The sequence below is a fragment of the Molossus molossus genome, unplaced genomic scaffold, assembly GCF_014108415.1.
Source record: "Molossus molossus isolate mMolMol1 unplaced genomic scaffold, mMolMol1.p scaffold_m16_p_5, whole genome shotgun sequence".
Classification (NCBI taxonomy): Eukaryota; Metazoa; Chordata; class Mammalia; order Chiroptera; family Molossidae; genus Molossus; species Molossus molossus.
The window spans coordinates 15505099-15529594 of NW_023425388.1; the positions used below are offsets into that span (position 1 = coordinate 15505099).

The 24496-nt window shown below is 41.0% G+C and overlaps 1 protein-coding gene across 1 annotated transcript; it reads right to left on the reverse strand.

The window, feature by feature from the left end:
- JAM2 (junctional adhesion molecule 2) lies at positions 1–24496 on the reverse strand. The gene is made up of 9 exons (XM_036243285.1): positions 24440–24496; positions 14970–15077; positions 12824–12976; positions 10675–10877; positions 7884–7983; positions 5313–5420; positions 3295–3310; positions 1738–1780; positions 1–106 (listed from the first exon to the last, which is right to left on the reverse strand). Exons 2-9 carry the CDS (start codon positions 15040–15042, stop codon positions 74–76), a joined length of 729 nt encoding a protein of 242 aa, XP_036099178.1. The 5' UTR covers positions 15043–15077; positions 24440–24496; the 3' UTR covers positions 1–73.

The window sequence follows — 24496 nt, forward strand, 5'->3', positions numbered from 1 at the left end:
GGCAGAGTTTTATAATCTTTTAATAACTTGTGTAATATCTGTGGTATTGGTGTATCTCAAAGGTGGAATTCTTTTAAATTATAAAGGATTTTGAGTGCTTGAAATCCTATGAAAAGAAAGAAAAACCAAGTTTAAATATACAGTATTAGTTCATATTTAAAGAAATATATAAATCTTATGAGTATAAAGCTACATCCTCTATAAGAGGATCCTCTATAAGAATCTTACAGGTACAAACCAGCATATGTAGAATTAAGTCTATTTTATGGGAAATTAAATAATTAAATCCTAGGACACCTGGTCCTTGCACCTGTGCCTAGAGAGTAAAGAAAGAGGAGTGGGAATCAGAGCAGGAGAAATCTTGTTTGCTAGGGGTATGCTACGGCACCTAGTGGGTAAAGGGCGAGGTGCTGCTAAGCATTCTCCAATGCCCAGGACAGCCCCCCACAAAACACAGAATTATGCAAAATTATAAGAATTCACTATATAAGAATTATAAGGAAACAGCAATAGTGCTAAGGTTGAGAAACCCTGTTCTAGGGCAAAACTAGAATTGGAGACTAGATCTCAGCTGATAAGAGCAATTGCGAGGAAGACGAAGAAAAAGTAAAAGGCCACTGCTCTTCCAACCCAGCCACAGAGCGTCGTTCACTGTTTGGTGGGGTGAGATCATATTATCCCACAATCAAAGAATATTTTCCACAAATGACAGGAACAAATACGGAGTGCTACCTATTGCTTGTCTGCTAATCAAAGTACAGTATGCGTTCCATATAGTAAACCACAAAATAAAAGGACTTCGGTAATCAACAAATTCTGGCGTAGGCCATCTACAACACTTTTGATAGAAAAAGCTCTATAGAGCAGTTCACGGGTGCTCAACATCAGTGTCCATCAGAATCAGTTACGTGTTTAAAGTACTGCTGCCCATGTCCCACCCAAAGCGCTAGTGAAGGGACATCTAAGAGCCTCCTTGCCACAGAGCACTCAGGGGTTCAGAGCCAGTGTTCCCTTTCTTGAGAAAGGGCTTAGGCTTCGAAAAACAATGGAAACCCCCCTCCCCACCATATTCCTGAAAAATAATCCTGAAAGTTGAACATCCGTCCAAAGAGCTATAAAATCTAAGCAATGTATTTATTGCCTCACTGTAGCATTTACAAATGCAGATGTACACCAGGGTCCAAATGTCTAAATTACGTTCTCTTAGCCATCTCTGTTAGATAATAATTGCATCTTTTCAAGAGTGTCTGAGATGCTCCTTTCAGCAATAGCAGAGGAGATTCTACATCCTTAAAATTTCTTAGGGCTTTGAATAACCAAAGGAGTGTCCGGGGACCACCGATCTGTGGAAGCGAGCTGCTCCTCCCAAGGAGCCTGGTTCCCAGCTCTGCCGCTGTAATCCTCTGAGAACTTGTGTCTTAGATTCCTCCCCTGTAAATAGAGCTGATAATACCAACTGTAATGATACTAAGAGGCTGGCTAATAATAGGAAACAGCACAAGAAAACATAACGGTGTGGTGAAGCCTCTTTGTTCTACAAAGGTGGGGCAATTTGATCATGCCACCGCAGACAGGGATGGAAGCTAACCTTTATTCAGCTCCTTCTAAAGACCCGTGGTAGACACTGGTGCACAATATATTAACAGTGAGAGTCCATTACTTCCACACAATTACTTCATTTCCTTGCCTTATTCCCTAAACACATCCGTTCTATAAATATGCTTTAAAAATACTCACATTTTCACTCATTGGAGTAGCTTTAGTCGCAGAACTACCCTTCCTGTGTGTGGAATATAAAGACAACATTTATTACATGATCACTTTCAACTCTGAAACCACAGCCTCTTTCAGTTAATGCTACCTCCATACATTTTCTCTTCGGGAAGATAAACATTTGTAGCCAGGTACAAAAAAAAAAAAAGGCTGAAAACCCCAACTGAAGTTCTTATTTTTATAGACAATAATCACAGAGAAAGCCATGCAACAAAATATCAGTGTGTGTGAAGCCTTGTATATCTGGTTGTAGCCTAGGGCTAGCATAATAACGATTTTTGTGGAATATGGGAAACAGAGATTTACTGACATTTAACATTTTGAAAGTTTGAGATTATAATCTCAAATTTCATTTTTTCCAGGGAAAGAAAGTTTTATGTGGTGACCGTGGTTATGGGCCGAATTGTGTCCCCTTCCCCTCCCCGTTTTGTTCACTGCTGTATCACCAGTCCTAGGACAGGGTTGAGTGCAGAATTGGTATTTAATTAAATGTAACAATGACTGTCGAGTAAAATTTTACTTGGAAAATTTTAATTTAGCAAATTACAGTAAATATATTTTTCTTTTTTTTTATATGATTTTTTTATTGATTTGTTAGAGAGAGAGGGAGGGAGAGAGAGAAATATCAATGTGAAAAACACCCATCAGCTGCCTCCTGCACGCCCCCTACTGGGGATCAAGCCCACAACCCGGGCATTGCCCTGACCAGGAATCAAACTGGGGCCTCTCAGTCCATGGGAAGGTGCTCAGTCCACTGAACCACACCAGCAAGATGCAAATAGATTTTTCAAAGTAGTACTATGGAAATGCCTACAAAGGATGTGTTTCTTCTCTAGGTAAATGAACATCATTGACAAGTAGGCATGAGGTGGGATGCATTTCTTTTTGTTGTTATTCCTCACCTGAGGATATTTTTCCATTGATTTTTAGATAGAGTGGAAGGGAGGGAGGGAGAGAGAGAGAAACATTGATGTGAGAGAGACACATCAATTGGTTGCCTCCCACATGACCCTGACAGGATGCAGGGAATCGAACCTGCAACCCAGGTACATGCCCGTGACTTGGAATTGAACCTGAAACCCTTGGGTTCCAGGGCCGACATTTTAACTGCCGAGCCAAACTGGCCAGGGCATAGGATGTATTTCTTGATGAACTTGAGTCACAGACACTTCCCATAGGATTAAAAACCTTCACAAGTCCGGCCAGTGTGGCTCAGTGGTTGAGCATTGACCCTTGCACCAGAAGGTCGCTGGTTCAATTCCCAGTCAGGACACATGCCCAGGTTGTGGGCCTGATCCCCAGTGAGGGGCATGCAGGAGCTGGCCAATCAATGGTCTCTCTCATCGATGTTTCTGTCTCTCCCTCTCCCTTCCTCTCTCTCTCAAATCAATAAAGAAAAAGAAAAGAGAAAAAAAACCTTCACAAATTAACTCAACTTCCCACTTTTGACTTTAAACAGATAATTAACAGAAAAGTAATTGATATGGGAGAAAGGCATGCGTTTCAAGAAAGTATACTTACTGGAAGGAGGTTTTTTCTACAAAAGAATAAGTATATATCATTAATACAAGCGTAATATGGCATGATACAGATTCATATAAAAATAAGTTTAAGCTTAATTTCTTTTTCTCAATCTTGACTCTCAGCTGTTGGCATCTGTACCTTCTAAATTGAGGGTTGGCAAACTTTTCCTGTAAAGAGCCACATGGCAAATATTTCAGGCTTTGTGGGAAAAGAGATGAAACTGAAGATATTACACAGGCAATTATATAACGAGAGAAACAAACTTCCAAAATATTTTATTCGCAAAATTTTAAATATAATAATAAAGTCGCGTGTCTACTAAACAGAAGAAAGCAATTCTTTTGGGAGGAAACCATTTCTCTTAGTTGGGGCTCAAAGTTAGTGTTCCCTATTATCAAACAGATTGTAAATGTTCATCTGTAAAAAACAGTTGTAGTTTATGAGCCATAAAAAAACAGGTGGCAGGCCTGATTTGTCCACAGGTTGTCGTTTGCTAACCCCTGTCTGAAATACAAGTTCAAGAAAATGGTTCTCTTAGATTCTCTGTCAGACAAAAATGAGAGTAACATTCTTAGCTAATGAACTACTAATATGCAAACAAATCTTTAATTCAGTATTTTAGAAAACATCCTTTACCAAATCTTCAAAAAATACTTATATATTCTTTGCAAATAGAGATATAGGTGACAAGAATTTTTACTGAGCAATCTTTTGTGTGTACTTTCACTGGTGACCAGCAGGGGGACTCAGCCAATTTCATTCATGAAGTTACAGGGACTAGAGGGTAGCATCATACAAAACAAATATTATTTATTCACAGACAATTCTTTATAAAGAGTATCTTTGAAACAGTGTTTGTGGACATATTTTATGACAATATCTACTTATAGGTATTATTAGAAACCCCATTTATTTATTTTTTTTCCTCACTCGAGAACATTTTGCCATTTTTTGTTCAGATAGAGTGGAAGGGAGGGAGAGAGAGAGAAACACCAATGTGAAAGGGACACACCGAGTGGTTGCCACCCGCACGACCCAACCAGGGCTGGGGACAAATTGCAACCAAGGTACATGCCCTTAATTGAGAACCGAACCCGCGTCTCTCTGGACCGCAGGCCGACGCCCTAACCGCTGAGCCAAACTGGCCAAGGGTAGAAACTCCTTTTAAATTTAAGTTTTATTCTGGTAAAACTTTATTTTTTTTTAACCTAAACTTTAAAATTAATGTTCACTGTGAAACGGATCTAAAACTAGTTTATACTGTAAATTTATGTATTAGTCCAATAAAAATTCTACTTTATACACCATTCCCAACGGATTTGATGGAATTCTACAGCTTCTGAGCTCTCAGAAAAATTTAAAGACTAAAGAGAAAGTAAATGCATTAAGAGAATAAAACATTATTTTTAAATCTCATACATTTACATCAAATCTATCACCAAAGGGGAGTTTAGGATTACAAGGGGTCTAAACGTGAAGAACTAAACACCTTGTTCAGAAGCAACCGTACCATAACAGGTTTCTAGTTTTCACTGAACAATTCTCTTCCAAATACAGTTGTGCTAGATTTGACATTCAACATCCACTGTTCTCCATTATAAACCAATTGACAAATTTCAATGAAATTTCTCATCCTAAAACTAGAAATCAATTTACCACTTGAGATATACAGTTCCTAACTTAAGAGGATCTTCAGTGCATGGAAAGGTAGCGTGAACATCCATCCACACCACGCTATCTTTTGGTACCGCGGCACTAGGCCACTCCAGGGAGAGCCTCCTCGTATTCCACGGTGTCTCCCGGAATGTGGGCTGCGGCCGCGCTGCCTTCCCCCCCTATGTTTGCCAAGAGGCTTCATGACTCACTTGCATGTCATCTTGGATATTTTCTACTACAGAAAAAGCAATGAGAAACATTCTGCAGAGTTTGTCAGAATTTCTTAAGAGAGGCAATGTCCCCTGAGAAAACTCTATAGCCACAGGAATCCGTCTAGCAAAGGGTTGAAATTCACTTACTTGAAAAGTAGCCTTTCCTCTGAGCATAGCACACACCCAGGCCACAAAGAGAAATCACTAAGGCCACAGCTACCACCGTCGCTATGATGCCACTTAGGTTGAGATCATCTGGAATGCAAGATGAACCACGCGTGAAATCATGGACAGACATAGTCACTAAACTGAAGAAGTTCAGAAAGGTTCTTGTTTGCAGCGATACCATAGACGTGGATAGTTTCACACTTTTGACGCCTCTTCAACTAACACTTCCAAAAGATAATCTGATTATCTATACTTTTCTGTGCTTCATAAAGAACTTCTTTAGAACAGTTAACAGATTCTGCTTTTGGTTACATGTTATTAATGATAATTCAAAAAGAAAACTGAACACAAGATTTCATAAATTCTTGTGTATTTCAAATTATATAAACTCCAAGCCAAGGACATGAAATACCTAGACACAATGGACGAGCATTAAACAAATTTTAACTTTTAAACTAACTTATATCAGAAAGAGTAGATATATGGAAATCATGTTTAAATTAAAGTGGTACTACAACCCGGCCAGTGTGGCTCAGTGGTTGAGCATCCAGCACCAGGAGGTTGCTGGTTCGATTCCCAGTCACGGCACATGCCCAGGTTGTGGGCCCAATCACCAGGGAGGGCCTGCAGGAGGTGGCTGAGTAATGTTCTCTCTCATCGATGTTTCTATCTCTCTCCCTCTCCCTTCCTCTTTCTAAAAAAATCAATAAAGAAAAAAAATTTTTTTAAGTGGCACTACTACAAAATACAAACTATTACATTATATTTGTTATGTATTTATTTATTGCATGCTAGTAAAATGTAACTAGGATGTCAAAACCAGAACATCACAGATATCACTTCTTAGGATGCTGCTTAATTAGGCATTAAAATTAAACACGACCATCTAAAGAAAAAATAAATAGTAATAACGTAGGTGGTACAAGGTTATAGTAAAAACCCTGAGGACAGTATGTGAATGAATAAAGTTAGGAAAACACTGGACTGTATTAATTTTTATTACAGATTCTGGTGAATTTTCCCAATAATTCCAAAGCAGCATTGAGAGAGGTCATTTCTAATAATTTAAGCAAATGCTTATGTTTGACTATCACTGTGAACACCTGAATGAATTTGGTGGATAACATGTATCCCTGAATTTAAAAAACACCAGAAACTCAAACTTACTTGTAGAAATTAGAATTCACTATTAAATATCTTATACTAGGATATCCTGAAGTCTAATAAGATTATATTTTCTTTAAATAATAATGTTGAATATAACTGCACACAGACAATACAAATTACTGCACACATATCTGCATACCCTTATGCACATTGAAAAAATGAATTTCTGACCCCAAAAAGCTGAGGACAAGCTCCTGAACCAAGGGAAATCCTCAGTCTTCTCCTTTGGGGTGCAGCCCTCCTGAGTGACCTTTAGCCCCTTGGGTACCATCTCAGCTCAACCCTCTCTTACACAACCATTTTCAAAACACACAGCTTTCACACAAGGAAGAATTAAACCAAATTATTTAAAAAAAAAAATGAAGCCCTGGCTGGTTTGGCTTAGCGGTTAGAGCGTCAGCCCATAAACCAGAGAGTCCCGGGTTCGGTCCCCGCTAAGGGCACGTACCTCGGTTGCAGTTTGTCCCCAGCCCTGGTTGGGGTCGTGTGGGTGGCAACCACTCGATGTGTTTCTCTCACACCGATGTTTCTCTCTCTCTCTCTCTCTCTCTCTCTCTCTCCCTCCCACTCTATCTGAAGATACATGCAAAAAATGTCCTCAGGTAAGGATAAAAAAAATAAAATAATAAAATAAAATAAATAAATAAAATAATAGGCCTGTTCTGAAACTGTTATAATCTGAAAAGATTCTTGAGCATGACTTTTATTGAAGAAGCTTATTTTGTGTAACATACTCTATGGCAGCTACCTTTTATGGCAACCTAGATCTATAATTAAAGTCAACATCTGTTTTGAGAGTCTACTTTGCAGTAAGTCTAAGCACATTATTTCAGAAGATTAACATAATTAACAACAACCTGATAACAAGTGAGACAGTCGACACTTATATAGTGCTCCCAATACGCCACAATAACCCTCTCAAATATTATTTTCATCTTCATAACAACCCTGTGAGGATGGTACATTACTACTTCCATTTTGGGGAGACTGAGGCACAGAGGTTAAATGATTTTCCTAAGCGTATGTTGCTAGTACATGGCAGAGTCGGAATTTGAACCCCCACACCGAGTCCTTGACCCCGAGCAATTTACAAGACTCTTAGCGTTTTTTTCTGAAAGAAGATTGCCCCCACGAGCATAGTGTCAAAATAATTATGTGAAAAATTCAAAACTTTGTAAGTATAATGCTAAATATTTTGGCTTGTTTGGGAGATGGATTGAAAACAACAGTTTTGCTCTTTGCAACATTATGTCAAGATAGTTGTAAACATTCCCTGGAGTTCCTCCTTCCAGTCACTCAGCACTTCCCCCTCCTTGCTCCTTCCACCCATCCACTGGCACCGTGGAACTGCACCCCTCTGTCCCTCCCGTAGCCCATGCTTACCTACTTGCATTCGTTTCCCAGGGCACCTGCGATATCCAACAGAGTTATGGGCTTCGCAGTAATACTCTCCGCTGTCCAGTTTTGAAACAGCGTTAAATTGCTGGAATTTTGTGGAAGGGAAAAACAAAATGTACTTTTTAGGAATTAAATCTGTAAGTAGACTCCTGACATAACCAAGTCCCTTGAATTTTTGCAGTCAGTTGGTCTTTCCTTTTTAATGACTTAAGACTTTATATTTTTACTATGCATTCAAAAATCTTCCATGCTTTCAAGGAGTAAGCAGCTAGGCCTCCTGCTCAGTTGGACAGAGGAGACTTGGAGCAGTAGCTTTCTGCGTGTGATACTGTGGAAGTAGCGGAGTTACAGAAGCAGGGGGCATTTTTCAAGTTTATAGTACACTGTGGTAGTAAATATTCTGGGTATTTCCGATTCTCCTCCGAAACACCATTAGTAAGTGAGGGCCTTCTTGGCCTCCAAGGGCTGATGCACTTTCCAGTCACGAGTGAGTTCAGTGCTGCAGCAAATATTAACTCTCCCTCTAAAGAGCCAGAATTACCGCCAGGAAGCAGCATGGAGCCCAGGAAAAGCATAACCGATGTTGTCCGTAGGATTCTAAGTTCTCTCCGTTGTAGAGTTTTTGAAAATTCTAAAAGTATAAAGTCTGACCCTTGTTCCTTCCACTCCCCGCTAAAGTAACTGAAAGGTAAGCCTTTGATATAATAGGTTTCATACTTGCTATTCGTAGTTTTATCCCCTTGGAAATTTTCAGGAAGTAAGGAGGGAGGGAGGGAGGGAGGGAGGGAGGGAGGGAGGGAGGGAGGGAGGGAGACAGGGGGTAGGTAGAAATACAGGAGAGACAGAAAAGAGGACTGAAAGGAAGGCAGAAAGTCAGGCAAACAGGTAAGAAGGAAGACAGGAAGGAAGGGAGGGAGGGAGGGAGAGGGGCGGGGGAGGGAGGGAGGGAGGGAGAGAGGAAGGAAGAGGGGAGGAGGAGGGAAGAAGGAAGGAAGGAAGGAAGGAAGGAAGGAAGGAAGGAAGGAAGGAAGGAAGGAAGGAAGGAAGGAAGGAAGGAAGGAAGGAAGGAAGGAAGGAACGCACGCACGCTGTGGTCCTGGGCTCGGCAAAGCCCTGCCAGGACCAGCACGGAGGACAGAGGTGCTCAGAATCACTTTCAGTGCCTCCGTCACACCCTCAGTGCTCACTGCAGCTGAGAGCCACGGGCCTCTCAGGAGCACCTCCTCATTGTCTTTGATCTTCATGCAGCATTATGCTCCTGAAAATAGCCAAGGTTTTTATTTATAACTCTTTTCTCTCTGACTTTTCTTTACCACCCACCTACTTCTTCCTTCTGTATCCCTCGACGTGCCGGGATCAAAGCTTTTCCTTGTTCATTTTAACCCCCTGGAAGCATCTCTCATTTCCCCCAAAGCCAGAATAGTTTTAAAATATTCACCACGAGCACCAGGCTGAGGTCATGTGTAATTAGTTAGACTAAGACAATGACCTTCCAGCACATTATAAGTGGTGATTCAAAGGAGGCCACTGTCATCCATACACTGGCGTCTGGGTTGCTCATTTCTCAGAAAGTAACCCAGTTCTGCCTTTGACATCACGAGCTATTTCAAGGACTGCGGCTCACTGAGGAAAGTGAATCTATATCATTTCAGACTCGCCTTGGGGCTTTTATCACCTGCTCTGGGAAAAAATAAATTTGAAAAGTAAATATAGCAAAGTGTGACGGCAGGTTTTCTGCCCAATTTCTCAGTGTGAAGTCACTCGGACCTGCTGACTGAGCCTCCAAGCCCAGCGGGCGGAGCGTGGCCCCCTCCGGGAGCAGCCACATCCACTGATACGCTTTGGCATTTACCCAATTTATCAATGTGCTTTTTTATTTACCAGAGGATCTAGTTTTTAAATGTTATCATGCACTTGTAGATGGAAGGCATAAAAGGAAACATACCCTCTTCTTGAAATTCATCAAATTATTATCACCATGCCGTTAAAGATTTTTTTGATAATGGGTGAGGTAGTGATTCTACCTTATTGGAAATTAGACATTTTTTAACTGCCATGTTATTATTATTATTTTTTTTAATGAAAAAGAAAGCTTTGAACTTCATGGTCTTTGTTTCTACTTCTACCTCTACCCTGAAAAGTCAGAGGCCAAAACAGTGAAAATATTTTTATTTTAATATGGCATCAACTTTAAAGAGCTTATGTGTTGGGTTTCCATCAGTATTCCTAGAAAGGCTTTTCAATCAATCAGAAAATCTGGACACGATCTAAATCATAGGTTCGTAAGTCACTGAGTCAGTTGCTGGCGATCTAGTTAGTTATGGAAGAGTTTAATGCGCAGACATCCTATCACAGGTTGGCAGTAGTCACCATCCCTACATGGCTGGCACTGAGGTACGCCCCCCCTTTCCCCTGCCCGGGAGTTTTGTGCATTTGCCTGAGACTGTACATATGAGACTGTACTCACTACCTCTGCAGGCCAGGAAGGCAGCTGTAATGAACTACCTGATCCATCCTCATGAATCAGACCTGCTCTGTTTAGGGTCACTGTGCGGTCCCCACGTGCCCAGCTCCCCGCTGTCTGTCCTCTTCCCACCTCCGGCAGCAACCCTTTCCCCCACTTCTCTGTGCATGTTCCCCCGTCTTTCCTGCTGCCCTCCCCTCTCTCCACTTAACAAGCAATGATATCAGCCCTCTGTGCTACATCATTTTAGTTCCAAGACTTTTTTTCCTCTAGTGCAGAACAGTTACTAGGCCAAGGCTGCGGTGCCCTCACCAGAGTCCCGGATTTCGTATTCACTGTGTATGAGCTGTTGCCGCTCTGGGCGTCGAGTTTCAGATTCTCTAACAAACGGCTGCCGTCCTTGAACCACGTGTACTCAGGAGCCGGGTTCCCTTCTTTGTCTTGACACCGGAGCTCTACCGTGGATCCACTCACAGCAGAGTTGGGGACTTCACATGAAGGAACCCCTGGAGCCACTGAGGGATGCAAGTCAAACGGTACTGGTTATTTATAAGCTACACGAGGGTTTTAGCAGCCAGGTAAAGATTTATCAGACACCTGTGATAGAGAATGGCTACTTGTTCTAAAGACCCACTGCCTTTCTTCACGGGGCACATAGTTAGACCACCTTTGCCAGCTTCCTGGCTGCCAGATGGGGTCCTATGCATGAGTTCGGTGCCATCTCCAGGCCTGATCCATACAAGCCTCCTTCACGATTCTCCATTCATTCACTCCATCCCCCCCTTCCCATTACTAAGTAGGTGTCAACACACGTGGTGACCTCAGAAAGCCATGTACTGAAGATATCAGATCTACAATAGGTTAGGTGGAATAGTATAGCTCTACCACTACAATCTGTGCCCCAACCATTCAGACTTGACCTACAAGAGAAACTTCTATTATGTTAAGCCACTCACTGAGAATGCTTTTCTGTTAAAACAGCAACTATTATGTTAGCTAATATAACAACTATTCTTTTTTTTAGATAAACAATCTCTACTTTCCTCCTTACAAATGGTTTTAATGTTTTATTACCAACTATAGTCAAAAGAAGTCAAATCCAAGTATATTTTTCAGGCCCAGTACTCAAAGTAATATCCAATTCTGCCTAGAACAGGCCAAATTAGACAGTATCCAAGTTAGGGTTATTCTGGTCCCAGGGGTTTGTAAAGTAAACCAGACTTTACTAGGTAACTTAAATCCAGGGAATCCCCAAATTCTAAGTGGTAGGCAGAATTCTAAAATGGTCCCCCCAAGACCCCAGCTTTGGTATATGTACACTTTCTCTCATTTATTCTATCAAACACTGATCTAGCAACCACTCTGAAGGGATTTGGGAGTTAGGGTCCCAAATCCACGGTCTTTATGATCAGGGCTGACCTAATCAATCACCCCTTTAAAAGTGGTTTTCTCTGGCTCATCACAAAAGGGATAGTGAAAGATTCAAAGCACAAGAACGGTTAAACACTCTTTTGTTAGACTGAAGATTTCAGCTTCGTGAAACTCTGAGCAGAGAACCGCACCAGGTCATGCTGGCCTTCTGATCTGCTGAACTGTGAGCTAGTACATGGGTGGGGTTTTATGCTGCTAACTTTGTAATCGTGAGTTATATAGCAACAGAAGGCCAATGCACCAGCTGATTCTCCTGCAAGGTTTTCCGAATTTCTTCTATACTAGTACATCACTAGTATTTTAGAAAGAGCCTGACTATATCGAAAAAGGAGTAATTTTACTCCCTTTTGCTTGGTAGTTAATACTAACATCTATGAAGGAGCAAAGATCATGTTCCTCTATTAATAATAATCACAAGCCGTTAATATCCATCAGTGATTTTTACAGTAACTAAGCATAGGGCTTTGGAGTTAACCTCATCAGGATCCAAATCCTGGTCCGGACACTGACTAGCTGTGTGACGTTGGAAAACTATTTACCTTCTCTTTCCTCATCTGTGAACATCAGGTTGTCAGTGACGATTAAGTAAGATTACATATTTTAAAGGGCCATACTAACTGCACAATAAATGCTAATCTCCTTCCTTTACCAAATAATTTCTAATACTTCCTCTGGCCTAGCTTCTTGTTTTACTGCCTTTTCACCATCTCATGTGATACACTATATATGCTGAAAGCTATTGTAAAATGAACTCTTGGAGCAAATGCTCCTACGTACAGTGCAGGACCATTAAGATTTACCCCAATCTTGAATGAAGAGAGGTTTTGTGATAATGAATTAGTAATGGTAACATTTCACCAGCCAATGAGGTGAAGTGAGAACTAGCCGTGACTCTGCTGGAAAGGGGGTGCTGGCGGTCTCTGTAACTCTGCTGCCTGGGCCCTGAGTTGCCTCATTGCCCCCAGGGCTGGGTGATGGGGAGGAGGGCGGGGAACAGGAACCAGTGATCACAGAGGTACAGGCACATCACCTAACACTTCCAGAGTGACCGTATCCTCTTCCAGGCTTTGGCCTTGATCAGATGGGGTACTGACTTCACAACGATACTTCCCGGCATCGTTTCTTGTAACGTTTTTGATCCTGATACTGAAATCCAACATCTGAGCTCGATCTTTAAATTCACCTTTTAGAGAAAGAAGACAACGATGTTGATGATAATCAAGTACCTTTCTACATAGCACCCTCCTCAAGCCACTGCCTTCAGTGACCACAGCACTTCTTTCCCATCGATAAAGTCCACTTAAAAACTTAAAAATTATAGATGGGTGCTGCTATTTCAAACTGTTTCTTTGAATGACAAAAGAACATTCAGTTCCATAGTCCCACATTTTAAAGAATTCACCCCTCCTTCCTGCCTCACACCCTTGCTAGTATGCTTGTAAAAAGATTCCTGCCCTGCCAGTTTGGCTCAGCAGTTGGAGCATCGGCCTAAGGACCAGAGAGTCCCAGGTTCGGTTCCCGCTAGGGGCACATACCAAAAAAAAAAAAAAAAGATTCCTGCCTTCAAAAGATACTAGAGAGCCTAATTTATAGCTATTTATGTATTCATTTATTTATAATGTTTTTATTGATTTCTAGAGAGAGAGGAAGGCAGAGGGAAAGGGAAACACTGATTGGTTGCCTCCTGAATGCCTGCTACTGGGGATTGTGCCACAACCTGGGCATGTGCCCTGGCTGGGTATTAAACCAGAGACCTCTCAGCACTTGGGATGACGCCCAACCAACTGAGCCATACAGGCTGGGTGAGTCTAGCTTAATTAGCTGGAAAGTAACTTTCTATGCTGTGTGGTGGCTGACATGATACTCCACAAAAGAAACAGTGAGGGCGTCTTAAAAATGATTCTTTTGTCTAGTTTTTTATAGTAATGCAGAATGAATTAAAATAGCATTTTGTATAATGTTCAGGTGCCAAAACTCGCAGCTGTAGAAAATTCAAGTAGAGACAGCTATGCTATTAGCATCCTGAAGTCTGTGGCCTCATCATGACAGAGGGATATATTAAATTTGCTGTAAACTCTAGACATTTGTTTGCTTATGTAATTCTTTAAAATGTAAGTAATGCATAGTATTTTTTTTTAAAGTGCACCCATTTTATTTTTAAATTTTTAAAAATTCTCACCTGAGGATATTTTTCTAGTGATTTTTAGAGAGAGTGGAAGTTAGGGAGGGAGAGAGAGACACACATCAATTGGTTGCCTCCTGCATGACCCTGATCAGGCCAGGGATCAAACCTGCCACAGAGGTACATGCCCTTGACTGGGAATCGAACCTGTGACCCTTGGGTCTGTAGGCTGATGCTCTAACCGCTGAGCCAAACCGGCCAGGGCAATACATAGTATTTTAAAATAACGTGTTTATTATACTTGTTAAATTATATTTCCAACTTTAAAAATATTTGTAATGACAAATGTCAGGCATACACAAAATTAGAGAGTGTAGTCAAATGAACCTTAATGTACCCATCACCCAGCTAATTGCAATCAATGCATGGCTTGTCCTATTGTATCTGTACTCTAACCACCACGTTATTTTGAAGCAAATACCAGGCATCCTAGCATTTCTTTCATCCATCACTATCAACACTTTAAGTCAAAAGGTCATCATCACATATTCAATAGAAAGAATAGGGAGTAGAAATGTAAAACAAATAAAAAAAGAAAGCACTGGATAAAGGTAGTTGTATTTACCCTCCTCTAAGCCTTAGCTCCTTAAGCTTCTCAGTTGATGGTCTAGCTTTCTGGTGGAGATATGAAAAGACAGTGGGGTTAATTATAACTGAACAGTGACCCTGCATCTCAACCTGGCACCATCTTGTCTGTCTTTTTCTTGAGAGTTTAATCTACTGGGCCAGTGACAACAATTGCATTTTACACCCTTAAGGAATGAGCTGAGAAATGAGGGGTCCAGGGCCTCAGTGAATTCGCCTACTTCTGTTTTGTGTTCTCTGTTTTTGTGGCTGTGTTCTAGGTCTCTGTCCTCACTGTGGGTTTCATCTCACACTTACAGAAACACGTTTTCAGGAGCTAGCTATGTCCTGTTCTCATCTGTGAGCGAAAGGATACCAGCTGCACTTGGTGTCTGTTCCCTTGCTCTTGCCTCCAGTCCACACTTCTTACCTCTGAGAGCCTGTTGATAGTAGACAAAGGAGACGCTCGGTCCCAGTTTCTTCCACTCTAATCTGGAGTCCATGGTCTTCTTTGGGTATTTACATTTTAAAATAACCTCTAGAAACGAGAACAAAAGTACTTATTTTGCTAATTGTCCCTCTGAAATTATATTTCACTTAATGAAGCAATGATTTTTTACATCCTTAAGTTATTCCTTTGTATATCTATTCATTCATTCATTTATAAATTATCTCAACACGCACCACGTTGGTTTCACCCAAAAGTAAATTGAAAGCATTATAGCTCTTCCACATAATACTTGTCTGACACTGTGGCTTTCCCTACTTCTTGAGCATCAGTGCCTGTCTGCAAAATAAGATACGATCTCAAATTCCTTGTGAGTCTTTGATTACAGAAATATGTGCACAACAAATACTTTAAAATGGCAGCAGTGATTCATTATTTATCTTATTCTTTCCCATCTCCGACTTCAAGGATTTTATTGTCTGGAAAAAGAGGCAAAAAAGATAATACAATTTTGGTCTAATGTGATGAGTGCCAGGGTGGAGGTAAGCAGAGAGCGCTTCACCCGAAGTCTAGGAGAGGCACTAAATCCAGCCCACGCCACGCTGTGGACACCTACAAATGCTCCTTCCGCAGGCGACATTCTCACCCAGCTCCCTTCTGTGGCTACCCTCTCCATGAATATATTAGTACAAACCCAAAACTGTCTTCTAACAAATTGTTGATTCCTACCCCTTATCTCAATCTAGGTAAATTATGTTGAAATTCTCACCATACCTCTGATTTTGATGTTAAGCAGATTTAATGATATTTTAAAAAACAACTCAGGATATTACACGATACGGTAGATTAGAGTAATACTTATAATATAATCCTGACTTTTATTAAAAATATACACATAGGTATGCACAAAAAGCCTGTATAAATAGGTATGAAAATATTAACCCACTGATGATTTCTGTGTGATAGAATTATGATTTTTCCCTTTGTTATATGTAGTTTTTAATGTTTTTTAGTTCCACAAGTATAGCTAGAAACACAGAAATAGAATAAAAGGTAACGGAAAATAGAAAGTAAGACAAAGAAAGGCAGAGGAAAAAACAAAACAAAACACCAAAGTTGTTTTCAAAGATGCCTAAAGATTTAAAAGTAGGTTTTACATTACGAAGAGACATCATTTTATAGACATGTTTACAATTATACTGTGAAGACAAATGTGCGCGGAGGAACTTGTCTGAGGAAACACAGTTCTATTCTGTTGATTAAGGAGAATGGGCGGTGACTTTCCGGAGTCTTGAGTTTTAGATAGGTTTCCTTCCCGTATTTTGTTGAGTTTCCAACAATTAAACACACACCCACACTCATTTTTAGCCCATACTCCTAGGTCTTAGGAGTAAATTTACACTCAATTGTTTCACATATTTAACTAGACACACGCACACCCTCTTGGTGAATTCTTCCTCATTTCTGTCCTCACTGCTCTATGGGGAACCTTTGCAGAAATTACATTAAAAACTGTAGCTGATGATTCTCCAAACAGCGGACTCCACTCCAGCCTCGTTCGCACTGAGCACGTAAACTATGGAGAAATAGTCTGTCCAACTCGCTTTAAATACAGTGAGAGCTTCCCGCGTGCCCAGCATTGTTCGGGGGCCACGTCAGTGAGCAACTCAAAGACCTTTATACTTCTGGATCTTATCATTTGCAGGGGGTCAGGCACACAGAAACGTCATAAAGTAAATTATCTAGTATATTATAGAAGTCGAGTAAATCAGAGTAGGGGAGGTATACAAGACATGGGGACAGGGTGCAATTAAAAAAAATAAAAATGTAGTCAGAGTTCATCTCATTTGGAAGGTGACATTTGACCAAGACTTAAAAGAGCAAATTAGAATTCCTTAGAATTCAAACTAGAGGTTCCTAGAATTCGAATTTAGAATTCACCACATGGTTCTTGGTAGTGGTCCCAGCAAGGGACTAGCCAGTGCCCAGGTCCTAAGGTGCCAACACCTTGGCCCCAGAACTGAGGAACAGTAAATCTACTGGAATCATCTGAGGATAAAGAACCAAGTGAACTTACAAGCTAACTACCTCAGACTCCCCTTTCTCTTCTCTGCCAAAATTCAACACTCAGGACCAGCATAATTCTGCATCCAGCCCTCAGGGTAAGTGTGCCATCATTTAGTAGTTTAAAGCACAGCTTTGGCGTTAGCCCTCTGCCATATACCAGATGTGTGATATTGCGCAAATTACTTCACTTTGTGAATATTATAGTCACATCTGTAAAACGAAAAAAATAAGAGTACTCATCTCAGAAAGCTGTAAGGATTAAATCAGATGATGCATTTCTATTCTTGGGTGGACACTGTACTTTGCATATAGTACATGCTCTATAAATGGTCATTATTACTTTCACACATGAGGGTCTTCTCTTAGTTATAGATGTAAGCTTGCCTCGACATGAGAGAAATTCACACTTTATACATCACAAATTTACCGAAAAATCACTCATATTTTAATTAAAATGTTACTTCTGAGACAGCAAAGACAATAATATAGAGATAAATCATATTTTCTCAAAATAAGGAATAGTAAAACAGAAAAATGCACCAAGTTTTTCCATTAAGATGATAATTTAATTGCCAAAATGTTTTATTTAGATTGAGAAAAGGTAATTTTTTTTTTAAGTTTAGTGCCTGTGCTTTTTATTGATATTTTAGAGAGAGAGGAAAGGAGAGGGAGAGAGAGAAACATTGATGTGAGAGCAAAACATCAACAGGCTGCCTCCTACACACTCCCTACTGGGGATTGAGCCTGAAACCTGGGCATGTGCCCTGACCAGGAATTGAACCAGGAACCTTTCAGTACATGGGACATCACTCAATCCACTGAGCCACATGGGCCAGGTCTAACATTTTTTAAAAAAATATTTTTTATTGATTTTTTTAGAGAAAGAGGAAGGGTGAGATATAGAAACATTGATATGAGAGAGAAACATTGACTGGCTGCCTCCTGCACGCTCCCTACTGGGGATCAAACCCACAACCAAGGCATGTGCCTGAACCAGAATCAAATCAGTGGCCTCTTGGTCCATGGGTCAGCGCTCAACCACCGAACCATATCAGCTGGGCCTAATTCTTTTTTTAAAAAACTTATCTTTATTCTTGAATGTATTACAGATGTACCCCTTTTTTTCCCCCATTGGCCCCCTACTCCCCAATACCATCCCCCTCCTGGATTTCTCACACTATTGTCTGTGTCCATTGTTATGCATATATGCATAGTAGTTTTTTGGTTTATCTCTTCCTGCCCTCCCTTCCCACTTCCTTTTGAGATTCATCAGTCTAACAACTTATTTGTACTTCTTTTTTTTGTTTTTATCCTCACCTGGGGACATTTTTCCATTTTTTGTTCAGATAGAGTGAGGGAGAGAGAGGAAGAGAGAGAGAAAAACATCGATGTGAAAGGTGCACATTGAGTGGCTGCCTCCAGCACCCAATCAGGGCCGAGGACAAACTGCATCTGAGGTACATGCCCTTAGCGGGAACTGAACACAGGTCTCTCTGGACCACAGGCCGACGCTCTAACCGCTGAGCCAAACCAGCCAGGGCTAATTTGTCCTTCTTAATTCCTTCATCTTTTTCACTCATCCCCAAGCCCCTTCCCATTTGACAAGCAACAAAAAGTTCTCTGTATCTAGGAGTCTGTTTCTGTTCTGCTTGTTCATTTTGTTTGTAGATTCAATTGTTGATAGATATGTAATACTTTTCATTTTATTGTTCATATTTTTGTTCTTCTCCTTCAAGAAGACCCTTCAACATTTCATATAATACTGATTTGGTACGATGAACTCCTTTAGCTTTTTCTTGTCTGGGAAACTCTTGATATGTCCATCTAGTCTAAATGATAGCTTTGCAGGATAGAGTAATTTTGGTTGTAGGTCGTTGCTTTTCATCACCTTGAATATCTCTTGCCACTCCTTTCTGGCCTGCAAAGTTCCTTTTGAGAAATCAGCTGACAGTCTTATGGAAGCTCCTTTGTAGGTAACTAACTGCTTTACTCTTGCTGCTTTTAAGATTCTCTCTTTGTCTTTAACCTTTGGCATTTTGATGATGATGTGTCTTGGTATGGGCCTCTTTGGGTTCATCTTGGTTGGGACTCTCTGTGCTTCCTGAACCTGTATGTCTGTTTCCTTCATTGAGTTAGGGACATTTTCTGTCATTATTTAAATTGGTTTTCAATTTCTTGTTCTCTCTCTTCTCCTTCTGGCACCCCCATGAGGCAAATGTTGGTATGCTTAAAGTTGTCCCAGAGGTTCCTTACACTATCCTCATTTTTTTGGATTCTTTTTTCTTTTTGCTGTTCTTATTGGGTGTTTTTTGCTTCTTTATATTCCAAATCAATGGTTTGCTTCTTGATTTGCTACTCTACTATTGATTCTTTGAAAATTATTCTTTTTTCAGTTAGTGCATCCTTCATTTCTGATTGATCCTTTTTTATGCTGTTGATGCTCTCACTAAGTTCCTTGGAGGTCTCCTTAAGTTCCTTGCAGTTCTCACTAAGTTCCTTGAAGGTCTCACTAAGTTCCTTGAGCATCCTTATAACCAATGTTTTGAACTCTGCATCTGATTGATTACTTATCTCAATTTTGTTTAATTCTTTTCCTGGAATTTTATTCTGTTTTCATTTGGGATATGTTTCTTCGTCTCCTCATTTTAGCTGCTTTTCTGTGATTGTTTCTATTATTAGGTACAGTTGCTATGTCTTCTAGGCTTTGTAGGGTGGCCTATTGTTATAGGTGTCCTGTAGGGTTCAGTGGCAATGTCTCCCTGATCACCCCAGCTGGGCCCTTGAGGTGCACCCTTGTGTGGACTGTACTCCCTTCTGTTGTAATTGAGTCTTGATTGCTGTTGGCATGTCAATGGGAGGGATTTATTCAGGCTGATGAGCTGCAAGGACTGGCTGTGCCCACTGACCACTGGCCTCTGACTATGTTGGAGGATCAGCTGTGCAGAGACCCACCACACAGAACAAGACTTACTTGAGCAGGGCTCTGGTAACTACTGAGTCCACTCATTGGGTCTGTCACTAGTGGTGGTGATTGGGTGGTGGTGCTTCGATGTGGTCTGAAGCTGTCCACTGGGTGTCCTGACTCTGGGGCAAGGTCAGCCACTGCCCGTGTTCTACCTGGGGCCACCCGGCATGAGCTACAAAGTGATCTGCAGATGGCTGCTTCTTGTGCTGGGCTTGGAGGAGCCCAGAAAAAGCCAAGTTGTGAACCAAGGCCGGCTGCTTCCAGTGCCAGGCCTGGGGCCACTTAATGAGCATATGGGGCTAGCTGAGACCAGATGCTGATTGTTTGAGAGATTTTAGGACAATCTGAAGCAGGATCCAAGAGAGGCCAATAGGCCAATCTTATGGTGAAGCCTTTGAAAACAGCTTGGGTGGGCCCGAAAGTTGGGTGGGGCAGGGCCTCAGGGAATCACCAGGGCAGGGCAAACAGTGTGAGCCAGGTTGCTGGAGTCCCAGATATGGCAGCTGTCTGTTGCCCCAGGGAAGGGCTCACCAAAAGAACAATGGCCTCCTACTGCAAGTCTGTCCAAGAGAAAGCTGCCCCTCTAGCTCTTGCCCCAATGCCAAATAACTCAATTCTTCACCATTTGTCTCTGATGCCTTTCAAGCTGCCTCCCCTGCACTGGAGCCTGCAGGGTGCAAGTCCGAGTAAGTCCACGCACAGGCCCTTTAAGGGGAGCTGCCTGGGACTCTCACAGCCTCAGCCTCCCTCAGTTCCTGCTGGTTTTACAGCCAGAAGTGATGGGGATTCTCTTCCTGGCACTGGGACCCTGAGCTGGGTGCCTGGTGTGGGACAGGGACCCCTCAGTCCTCAGGGAGGACCTTCCCAGCCGAGGTGTCCTCCTGATTTTTATCCGCCACACGTGGGTGTGGGACCAGCCCGTCCCCTCTGCCCTCCTCCCAGTTTCGGTGTGGCTGCTGCTTTAATTCTGTAGTTGTAGGACTGCCATTCAGCTCAGTGTCAGGGGGTTCTGAAGGATGGTTGTGTTGTAGTTCAGTTGTAATTTTGATGTGGTTGTGGGAGCAGGTGATACTGCCTTTACCTACGCTGCCATCTTGACTGGAAGTGTAATTCTTTGTTTTGATACCGCATTAGCAACAACTATTTTCCTACACTGTGAATTTTAATTTTTCTAGGAGTCTTTACAGCTAACTATCTTTTAATTTTATTCTCTGTGCTCAAGTTAAAAATCAAGAGAGCCCTGGCCGTTTTGGCTCAGTGGTTAGAGTGTCGGCCCGTGGACCAAAGAGTGGCAGGTTCGATTCTGGTCAAGAACACGTATCTCGGTTGCGGTTCGGTTCTCGGCCCTGGTCAGGGTCGTGTGGGAGGTAACCAATTGATGTGTCTCTCTCACATCGATGTTTCTCTCTCTCCCCCTTTAATTCTATATGAGGATAAATGAAAAAATATCCTCAAGTGAGTATTAAAAAAAAAAATCATCAAGTGAATTGACATCACTAAAGTAGTTGTGAAGAATTACTTGAAATTACTTGTGTGGAGAAAAGCATGCTATTAAGCCCTGATTTATAGCCCAGGGTTGGACACTCTACATAAGGCTGTTCATATAATTTATAAGCCTGACAGAGCTGCCCTTTCTTCAGTCTTAGTCTGCTTTTGGCACCGCTATGGGAAGTGAAACAGAACAGCAGTACTGAAAAGAAGGAATGAAATCATGATTTATTGACCACAGAGAGAGAGAGAAAACGCTAAATTAATTGATGGAACACACATATGCACAAATCATAAACTATTTTAGACTGCAAGTAAAATTAAGTTACCGCATACAATATCCTATAACTAAAATGTGGAAGATAGAAATTCATTTTTGCTTTACGAAGATCCCAGTTGGAATGATGGAGGCACATAAACTGGAATCAAGATGTAATTCTCATTTAAAAGGAGCAGGGGTGAAACAAAAAGATAGAAAATACTTGGAAGTAAGACTAACATTTGACTGCAATAAATTATAGAAGGACTTTCTATAGAAAACACAAAACATGCATTAAAAAGTAATGTAGCCCTGGCCGGTGTGGCTCAGTTGGTTGGGTGTCATCCCATGCACTGAGAGGTCACAGGTTCGAGTCCTGGGCAGAGCACAGGGTGGGATTGTGGGCTTGATCCTCAGTAGGGGCCACACAGGAGGCCGTCCATCAATGTTTCTCTCTCTCATCGATGTTGCTCTCTCTCTCTCTCTCTCTCTCCTCTCCCTTCCTCTCTTTCTAAAACCAATAAAAACATTTTTTTTTTTTTAAAGTAATGTAACTGTACAGGTTTTAGTCTGGAATGACAGAAATGTTTTGAAACTGGATAGAGGTGATGGTTGACAACATTGCGAATGTACCAAATGCCACCAAACTGTTCACTTTAACATGGTGGATTTTATGTTATATGAATTTCAGCTCAATGAGTTTTTAAAAAGGTAATGTAAGACTAAACAATATAACTTTGGCATTCTAATTCAGACATCATGGCATAAGGCCAAGGGGCAGGGATGGATTTATAGCCATGGTATCCAGTTGTACCCAACAGTAAGAACCTCCAGAAAAAGTAGGAGAAGTTAACTTCACTTCCTTTGTCCCCTGTGAGCATCCTGACTCATCTTCCTCTCTCTGTGCTCACTCTTTGGCCTTTCCAGTGTCTGTCATCTTATCCAGCCCTGTTTATCCTTCCTATAAGTATGCTCCATGGTTCCAAATTGCTTCCAATCATTAATTCCTCTTCCCACCTCTCTCCCCATTTAAAACAAAGCCATGACACAATTAAAACACATCTATCAACAATTGAATCTACAAACAAAATGAGCAAGCAGAACAGAAACAGACTCATAGATACAGAGAACTTTTTGTGGCTTGCCAGATGGGAGGGGGCTGGGAGGATGGGTGAAAAAGATGAAGGAATTAAGAAGTACAAATTGGTTGTTAGACTGATGAACCTCAGAGGGAAGGGGGGAGGGAGGGCGGGATAAGATAAACCAAAGAACTTCTATGCATATATGCATAACCAACGGACACCAACAATAGTGTAGGGAAGGCAGGAGAGGGGTGGGATTGGGGAGGAGGGGGTCAATGGGGGAAAAAGGAGGGAACATCTGTAATACATTTAACAATAAAGATGTTAAAAAACAAAAACAAAAACTAAGCCATGACAAGAGTATTTTATTACCTTAATCATGTAAAATGTTAGGACTTCTTAACTACTTAAGTGATTTCTTATTAAGTAGTGTTATTTTTGAATGACAGGCTGACTCTTACTATAGCATAATTTTAATGAACAGACACATATACCACAACGTGCCAGGTACCATTATAGGCACTGGTTAAATGCTAATTCATTTAATTCCTCTCCACCCCAGTCCTCTTCTATAATCTTTGTCTCTTTCCTTGAAATTGATCTCTCTCCTACTCTGGGAACCTAAGGCCTGCCTGAAGAAGAGGAAGCAGATATTCAGGACTTATTTCTTAGATGCTTACAATCTCTGCCTAAGTAAGCATCGCATTTAAGAAACAGGCATTCTTCTATTCGCCTAGTATTATTGTGTTCTAGGTAAACGAGCCTTCAGAAAAGTAGTGGATAGTCAACATTCGAGGTAAACTTACACAAGCCCTTATAAATTTTTGGTTATTAGAACCTTAACACATTTTTTTTAATTGTGGTGAAATACACATAATTTAAATTTAACATCTTAATGATTTTTAACTGTACAGTTCAGTGATGTTAAGTATATTCACATTGTTGAGCAACCAATCTCCTGTTTTTCATCTTGCAAAACTGAAATTTTATACCCATTAAATATCAATGCTTTCTTATAAGTATTTTTTTATTGTGAGGATTAAATGACATAACCATGGTTTTTAAATTTTTATTTTAATAATTTATTTTTATTACAGATGTTTCTCTTTTTTCCCACCTCGATACCCTCCTCCCAATCCCACCCCCCCAACACTGTTGTCTATTCCCTTATAAATATTTTGAAGAAGCTAAAATAAATAACAAAACGGCATCCGAAAATACACTACCTTAATGCCATCTTAAATACATTAAATAGCGTGAGGTTTGTGGTGTTGATTTCCACTTACTATATCTAGCTGGCTGGAAACGTTGCAACATCTCCATCTCCCCAGTTTCACAGACTGGATTTGCTTTGTTGCAGACAGTTTACGTAATAAGAGACCTTTTTTGTACATCAGGTCCTCGTCCCACATTGAAAATTTCCGCTGAGGAAGTGGAGAAAGAGTTCCCAAGACAGAAATGGCATTTTAGGCAGAAGAATTAGTGTGAGGTGAGACAGAAGATCCGGACAAATAGAAAGATAACATCACATGTGTCATACCCTTGAGTCATTTCAGCAAAACACTCTGTGCAAATCAGTAGGGTACTCTACCTTGATACTCTATTGCTGTGATTACTTGGTCTTGGGGGGCAGATAATCCATAGGCCT

Coding starts and splice junctions, on each gene's coding strand:
- JAM2 (XM_036243285.1), bottom strand. CDS start 15,042: ATGGACTCCAGATTAGAGTGGAAGAAACTGGGACCGAGCGTCTCCTTT. Junction 12,977..14,969: donor CTATCAACAGGCTCTCAGAG/GTAAGAAGTGTG, acceptor TTTCTCTAAAAG/GTGAATTTAAAGATCGAGCT. Junction 5,421..7,883: donor TGGGAAACGAATGCAAGTAG/GTAAGCATGGGC, acceptor CTTGCATTCCAG/ATGATCTCAACCTAAGTGGC.